At 46.6% G+C, this 8,222-nt stretch overlaps 1 protein-coding gene and 1 pseudogene across 1 annotated transcript; one reads left to right on the forward strand and one right to left on the reverse strand.

Moving 5' to 3' along the window:
• The first annotated feature begins 2,204 nt into the window (after positions 1-2,204).
• Positions 2,205-2,793, forward strand: LOC123425447 (annotated as a pseudogene).
• A 2,206-nt stretch (positions 2,794-4,999) lies between these two features.
• On the reverse strand, positions 5,000-7,830 carry LOC123429556 (probable glycerol-3-phosphate acyltransferase 3). Its single transcript, XM_045113580.1, has 2 exons — positions 7,096-7,830; positions 5,000-6,111 (listed from the first exon to the last, which is right to left on the reverse strand). Exons 1-2 carry the CDS (start codon positions 7,780-7,782, stop codon positions 5,209-5,211), a joined length of 1,590 nt encoding a protein of 529 aa, XP_044969515.1. The 5' UTR covers positions 7,783-7,830; the 3' UTR covers positions 5,000-5,208.
• Positions 7,831-8,222: the final 392 nt, after the last annotated feature.

The raw sequence follows: 8,222 nt of genomic DNA on the forward strand, positions 1-8,222 counted from the left end.
GGTGCCTCCGACTCCGATCTTGGGCTACGCCGCTACGGGTGTAGGTGTGTGTGTGTGTGGTTGCTGCCTTGTTGGTGGTGCTGGCGTTGCGAGCTTTGGGAACAACGGTGTCTAGCTATGAGTGGGAAGATAGGACGGACAGACTCAGGCCGGCCGGCCGGCGGTCGTTTTTATGGGAGACTGCTCGTCCGCTTGTTTGCATGCTTGTCTGCTTGTATTAGGACTAGGAAATGTATCCTGCATTGCAACGGTGAAAAACAAAATGTTGCACGTTCCTAGCTACCTATTTAATTTTCTTGTTATTTTTTCTATTCATCATAATCGCTAATGATGTTCATATTGTCCATTATACTTTTCATCATCATTAATTTTAAGATGATGTGCTTTTCATTATACTTTGGCACAATACAGGGGCATCGCTATAGAGTAAACGGCTTCTGACAAAGATTTTTATAAGGTGGTCAGTGTTCACTGTATGTCTTATGGTCGCCGTACTCTAACCTAAGGACGACACCTGTAGTTTATGGAGAGGAGACCGCCATGAAAATATTAAATATGTTGTATAATGCAGATTTTTGCATTTTTCTAGTTTTCGTGAACATTTTTTTAAATTTCTTACATATTTTCTTCGAAATCAAGGATATGTTTTGAATACATGATCATTTTCAAAATCATGAATGTTTTATATTTGCTGAATATATTTTTCGAAAATGTGAAATTGTGAATTCTTTTACAATATCAAAACAGTTTTTTTAAATCATCAACATTTTTTGAGTCCATGAACATTTTATGATTTCCGAACTTTTTTTGAATTCCCAATCATTTTATGATTTCATCAGTATTTTTTAAATCCGTGAGCGTTTTATCATTGCCTAAACCTTTTCTTTGAAATCCCAAAACATTTTATGATTTCATGAATATTTCAAAACTCGAAAGTTTTTAATTTGGAAATTTGCAAATTCTGAATTAATTTAAAGAACATAAAAACAAATGGAAATAATAAAACAGAAATACGTGACGAAAAAAATGTAGGTTCCAGGTATCAAACCAAGGTTACCTAGGTGGAGTACCGGCGCTCCAACCACTACGCCAAGCACGCCAAGTTGTTTGTTCAAGTACCGCAACGGACGATGACTTTGACTGGAAAAAATTTAAATCATTTTCTTCACTTATGGATGGTATAGTGGGTAATTTAGGACAACAAAGGGGGTAATTTTAGTGACGTACGTCAGAAGCACAAAGTGATTTTATTATTACACCAAAAGGGCCTGTGCGTTGCAACGGAAGAAAAAAAAACACCATCTTCAATGGCACCCGATGGACCCCGGCGGGGGAGGTGGAGGAGCGAGGAAGGACGCCACGACCCAGATGAAGAAACGTTTTTTCCACTTACTATAGGGCTGCGGGTTGATTTTGAAGGAATGGAAGGACTTAATTGTCACTACTGCAGATAAAAATAGATTACCACTTGCACAGCAACCCCGCCTCGCTTTTTCTCTGAATTGAATGCGAAGACTTGAAGAATGGAGGATTTTGATCTTGTTTCACTGAATTTCATACCAAGCTATTGAATATACAGATCATGGTTACCAAGCAGGAGACACGGAGAATATAGGCTGACGCTACTACGAGAAGCCATACCTGCAACCCCCAAGAGAGTATAGCCTTTTCAGTTGGTGATCCAGTAACCTCTGGAGCTTGACCACCCTGTGACATCAAACAAAAGTCAGTAGGCACACACAGCTGAACCATAACATGAGAAAGGAAGAAGAACATGTTCAGATTCCTGGATGAAAAGGTGCATGTACATAAATTATAAGTATAGGCTGACCTGAGGCTCAAATATGCTTCCGGATGTCTTATCTACCGGACCAGCTGTATTGCAGCTCTTCCCGTCTTCCTCCCTCCCTCTTGCTTGACGGCCCTCCCGCCACCGACAGTCCGACACCACTCCTCCCTCCCCCGGTCGGCGCCGCGCGGTTGCCACTTCGCTTTCATCTTCACTCTCAGTTTTTATCTCCTCACTAGATCCCCGCCATCAGCTACCGCATTCCCCAAAGATCCAGATCACACCGTACCGCCGAAGCAATCTAGATCGAGCACCCGAGCTCCCGGGAAGAAGCAAGATCCAGATCGAGCTGAGCTGAGCTGAGCCTCTCTGACCGCCGGAGCTGAGCTGAGCTGAGGTGCTCTGACCGCCGGAGGAGAAGAAGAGGAAGAAGAAGAAGGGCAAGAAGATGAAGTGGAAGACGCGGAACAAGATCGTGGTGACGGTGCTGCTGCTGGGGGCGGCGGCGGTGCTGATAGGCGGCACGCTCGCGCTGATCCTGACGGCGGGGACGTGGAAGGTGAAGCTCAAGGAGTCGCAGGAGAAGGTGTACAACAAGGGGTGGGAATGCTCTGGGACCAAGTACTGCTACAACCAGACCATCACCGACTTCTTCAAGGTGTACCAGTTCGAGAACCTCTTCGCCAAGCGCAACTTCCCCGTCGCCAAGGCCGTCGGCTTCTGGGACTACCAGGCCTTCATCACCGCCGCCTCCCTCTGCGAGAACCAGGGCTTCTGCACCACCGGCGGCATCGACATGTAGATGATGGAGCTCTGCGCCTTCCTCGGACACGTCGGCGCAAAGACCTCATGTATGTAGTATGCTATTTCATCTTCTTCTACTTGCTCTTTTTCGTCTTTTTCTCCGGTGGCGGTGGATCGATTCCGACGGATTGCTGGCTTTTCTCTGCTTCCTGTTGCTTCCTCTGCTTTGATTAGATCCAAGAGGCCGACTGACTGATTGAGTCTTCTTGCAAACGGATTCGGCGTGGCCACCGGCGGTCCGACGCCTCACCTACGCGAGGACGTGGCCAGATCTCACCGCCTTCCTAAGAAAAGATACGGGACGACGAGGCGGGGAGAGACAAGGGCAAATAAGGATTGGTCGCAAGTGGGATCTCGTCCCCGGCCTCGCTGTGCTCCGGCCCGGCCATCCCCGTCGCCGCGCCGCCCCTGCCCGATAGCCTGCCGCGCCGCCCAGTGTCGGCCCAGCTTCCCGCGTCGTCCAGTGTCGGCCCGGCCGTCCGCATCGCGAGATGAAGATGCAGTCGCTGGAAACCTTTTTTCAGATGCACTTACACAGGGACCACGGGTTGATTTCGAAGAAATAGGGGTTTTTTTTTTTGCAAAAACGCTAGCGACGGACGACAGAAGCGCTCCGCGTTTTATTATTATTAGTGGAGATGTGAGCGATGCATGTGATGTGCCATGTGCCTAGCCTACGGATTATGGCTGTTTTAATTTTTTTGATTATTTGTGCTCACTAGCCCGATGAACCCTGAATATTCTTGTCAAAGCTTTCCAATAAAGGTGCCTACGGATTATGAACACTCAGTGAGCTTCCATGTAAAATATCGCAGAAATTCCTGCCACCCGGAACAGTCACTTTATATACAATAAAGTATCCTACATTTAGTTGGTACTGTTTGGAAATCGAGCTGTAGAGTGAGTAGTGACCGACCAGCCAGTCGAAAACACATCCGCCTAGCTTTGATCGGTAGTAATGGATAGTATCATATAGTTAATATCATGCATATGATACTATCTTTTTAATCATAGTATCATATATTAACATGAGATAATATCACGGATAGTCATATAACTTGGGTCGGGCGTGTAGTTTGATGTTAAAACTTTAAAAATATGGTTTTTTGAATATAATGATAGTTTCACGAGAGCAGCAAATCGAAGATCACTCGTTCGAAAACCTGGCTAGGGTAATCTGTGCTGACAGCATGCCACTTAGCGCGCTTTTAGCATCTGCCGCCTGTTGTATTTTGAACGCTTATTTTTCTTGTACGCGTTTTCAGTGTTTAAATGTTTTTTCTGACTTCTTTGGTTTTTCAGGTTTCCCGATTTTTCTTAAGATTTGAAACAAAAATAGATGAAAAATCCATAGAAAAACATGTTTATTCTCTTTCCATGAGAGGGTAGATTTACTTCTCATGAAGGCACAGATTTTCTACGGTGAAAGGCACGACCGTGTCTCTCGAAAAAAGAAAAACTGTTTTCTTTTTTCCTTCCGTGAGAGACACGGATTTGCTACTTCGAGAGGCATGGTCGTGCCTTTTGAAAGTGGGAAACGTGTTTTTCCCTTCCGCGAGAAGCACATTTGTTTCTCATGGAGGCACGCATTTTCTTCTATGAGAGGCACGATCTTGCCTCTTAGAAGGGGAACAACATGTTTTCTTCCTTTCACGAGAGACATGAATTTGCCTCTCATGGAGGCATAGATTTGCGTTTGCGAGAGTCATGGTTGTGCCTATCGAAAAAGGAAAAAACAAGTTTCCGTTTTTTCCTTCTGGGAGAGTCACTGATTGTATTGTCATGGAGGCACGGATTTGCTTCCGCAAGAGGCATGATCGTGCCTCCCGAGAAGGGGAAAGGTGTTTTTGATTTGGGCTTTTTCGTCTTTATTTTTTTCGTGAAAAAAAGTCAAAACCTAGCAACATGGAATTTAGTTTTGGAAATCTCAATAAAAATGGTTTATAATTTGAACACATGGTTTAAAAGATAAATATTTTTAATAAACGAATCTATAAAAAGAAGAAAAAACTCCAAGGTTTTTACAAGTGGCGCATCAATGTGACACTTATCTCGACCGGATGGTGAGAGTGACCTTTATAAAGAGTGCTCCTTAACTAATAATTCCGTAGTTTCATATTGAGTATACCTTGACCTTGAGTTTGACCATTGACCCCTGATGGAGACATTGATCGTTCACTTTTGAAAAGTCCAAAAAAAATTGAAAATGTGCATGAATTTGCAAAAGTTTGTAAATCTAAAAAAATCATGAAATTAAAAAGTTAAAAATTTTAAGAAAACTTTGTGATTTGTAAAAAGTTCATAAATTTTGGAGTAACAAGAATTACATCGAGGTGGGTAGACCAGTAGCATCGAAAATCACTGGAGTGAGCCGAAGGTACGTCGCCTTATCATGTCTCGCAATAGTTTTTCAAATTTGCTCTCTTTATTCCTTTTTCAATATGTACATGAATTTCCACACATGTCAAGTGAAAAACATAGAGACATAGAGTATAGGTAGATGTACATACACCCAGGCCAACAATAAATCCATTTACAAACACTGGTGAAAAGAAATCAAAGCAATAAAGAATTACATCACAGATAACACATGCATAAAAAAACTAGATGCGCACCTACTTCTTGGCCTTCACTTTGACGATGCCTTCGTTCCCGGCCAGCATCATGTATTTGTCTTTCCTCGTCTGCCCGGTGAGCTCGAACGCTAGCGCCTCGCCGAGCACGCGCTGCACCCGGTTCGCCACGTGGATGCTGTGGCTTTTGTCGTGGCCGTCCTCCTCGCCGTCGGCCACGGTCGTGGTATCGACCGGCTCCAGGAATTCGACGCGGTACTCCGGCCGCGGATTCATCATGAAGTAGAGCGGGTCGAGCACTTTGGACGCCGGCTTGGTGGACGTGCCGTAGAACATGTCGACGCGCGTCTCGAGCGCGACGGGGGTAACCTCGGCGGCGAGCTCGGTGAACAACGGGCTGAAGCGGAGCAGGTAGGGCTCCCGGCAGGTCGTCCCCTCGGGGCACACCACAAGGTTTCCGCGCGCCAGCAGCCCCGCCATGCGCCGGCGGTCCTCGTCCCGGTCCCGGGTGAGCCGCGCCGTGCGGATGGGCGCCATCAGCTCGGAGACGGGGCTCACGCTGTAGGTCACCGCGGTGACGGGCTTGCGAAGCCCAGCCGCGACGGTGATCGGGTCCAGGAGGGTGCGGTGGTTGCACACGTAGAGTCGGCCGCCGGCCTTGTCTTTCTCGATGGCGTCGGCCGGCGGGCCGGCGATGATGCGGGAGCGCATGCCGGTGAGGGCCCCGATCGGGACGGAGACGCGGTAGGGGAGGAGGCTATATGCCATGCTTCGGACGATGGCCAGGAAGATGCCGAAGGGAATGTACGTGTACATGGCGATCGCGGCGGGGAACGTCGGAGCGAAGGCGAGGCGGCCGTCGTGGAAGACCAAGGGCTTGGGGTACTTGTCCCTCGGCAGTGCCTGCCATGCCGCCTTGTCGGCCTCACTCACAGCATAGGTTTCCTGCAGTTCCAAGGTGTTGTGATTTAGTTCATCGTTTTTTAATTAAGTGCATCACGTGAAGTGTAAATCTCTGGTCAACTACTTCAACGGTACCATGAACATAGGCATCAATATTTTATCTTGCTACCCCATAATATATTTTACTTTAGGAACCTAAATAACATGTACTCGGCACGGCACGTTGGTAGGTTCTCTTTGCCACCAAACTTCAACTAAGAGGAGGATAAGCATGCCTCATTTTCTGGAGCGTGAAATATGCTCCTCTGCCCCAAGTTTCACACCAAACGCCGCCTACTCTCATTCCTTTCTACTACAAGCCTTCTACGAAGTCAAAATACTGTCGACATGAAGTTTAGTAATTGGCAGTAGTACTGACGACGTGCATGCATGTACTCCACTGCACCCATGTCTCGGTGCAACTTCGTAAATTCATGATTTAACTTGACTACCTAATTTTAGATTTGTGCATATGTATATATGTACACTCATATAGCTTGAATCTCAAAATTCTTTATTAGACTGCTTACAGAAAAATATTTTATCACTACTATAATGTGGATGATCTAACATGGCTAACTTGCACACACATGCATATCCAGCTGGTTGCTACGTGAATAGTGTTTTATTGTGAAAATTCCTACCTAACATCACCCAATTTCACCTAAGTAACCATGGATTGTTCCATACTCTGGCCTTCATATTTCTTATTGATAATATCACTAGGATGTGCATCTGTCTACCTATAATGCGTGCTCTACGACCTGAATATGTTGGACTTTCTTATAAGCAAAAATATATCAAATGTCTTGCATATGAGGTTATGTGCGCAAATAAAGTTAATCTTATGTAACTTTTGTGTTATTTTATTTTGAAACAACCAAATATAGTTTCCGTAATCACTCGTTTGTCCTTTCATTTCGTAAATTTATCTTTCTTACAGCAATAACATATTCCCTACTTGCCCGAAATGATAATAAGACTCACCTTGCAACGATAGGAAAATAAATGGTGCATCTTGCCGCCAACTCCGACAAGCCCAACCCCTTCATCATACTTGCCCTTGTTCATCATCTCCTCTGCGGCCACGACGGCATCATCTGTGATTATTCCGACGTAACGCCCGCCGACCACCATGACCTCCCTTCCAACCACAGTGTCCACACCAAGGTACTCCTTCAAGAACCCATCGATCATCACCCTCGGAAAGACAGTGCTCACCGCCACCACCTTTCTCGCCTTCTTCACCGCCTCAAGCCCTTGGATAGCCACGTCTTCCAAGAAGAGCTTTGGCAGAACGGCCTTGCTAACCCTAAGGACCTCCTTCTCACGCAGCCCGAAGAAGGACACCATGATCATGGCCTTGAGGCACATGTCATGGCTGAAGAGGCACATGAGAGGATAGGTGAGCAGGAGAAGGAGGCCGCGGAGGAAGCTGCCGGCCTCGACGGCGACGAGCATGAAGTAAGGGAAGGTGGATAGCCGGGACATCAGGAGCCAGGCCTCCACGTCAACTATCACCGTCTGGCCCTGTAGCTTTTCCGTTGGTGGCACGGGTGTAGCTTTCGCCGTTGCCGTGCTCGAGCGGCGATGGTGCCGGCCGGAGAGAGTTCGACGGAGGAGGCGGCGGATGGGGCTGAAGGGCTTGTGGAAGGGATACGGCTTCTTCACCATGCTTAAACCCCCTGTGCTGTCGTGCCCGTTGTTATGGTTCTTGTCTGTGATGATGGGATTTGGAATGCGTTCGGGTGGTGTACTTATAGGGAAGGCGGCTATGCAGGTACTCGGCAGGAAGCATCTGAAGTTTGACCGGTCTTTGTTGGGTGGGGTTAGCGGAACAGCTGGGAGAGAATGCTCGAGCCTCGCTTTGGGGCAGGATGGTTGCAGCTGTACGTTGACAATTGGATCGTTTTTCAAATGGACAACGTACCTAAATAAACAAGCGTCCACGTAATAACTGTAGGATAACTGAAACCATACCACGCGTGCTAATTTGCTGCCAGACCACGTCACTACGTACATTAACTAGAGGATACACAAAAGAGGACACTGTGACACGAACGCATAACAACTTCAAATGTTTTTGTTGACATATCTAGTGACATGAGAATGGT

This window comes from Hordeum vulgare, chromosome 2H (assembly GCF_904849725.1).
Source record: "Hordeum vulgare subsp. vulgare chromosome 2H, MorexV3_pseudomolecules_assembly, whole genome shotgun sequence".
Classification (NCBI taxonomy): domain Eukaryota; kingdom Viridiplantae; phylum Streptophyta; class Magnoliopsida; order Poales; family Poaceae; genus Hordeum; species Hordeum vulgare.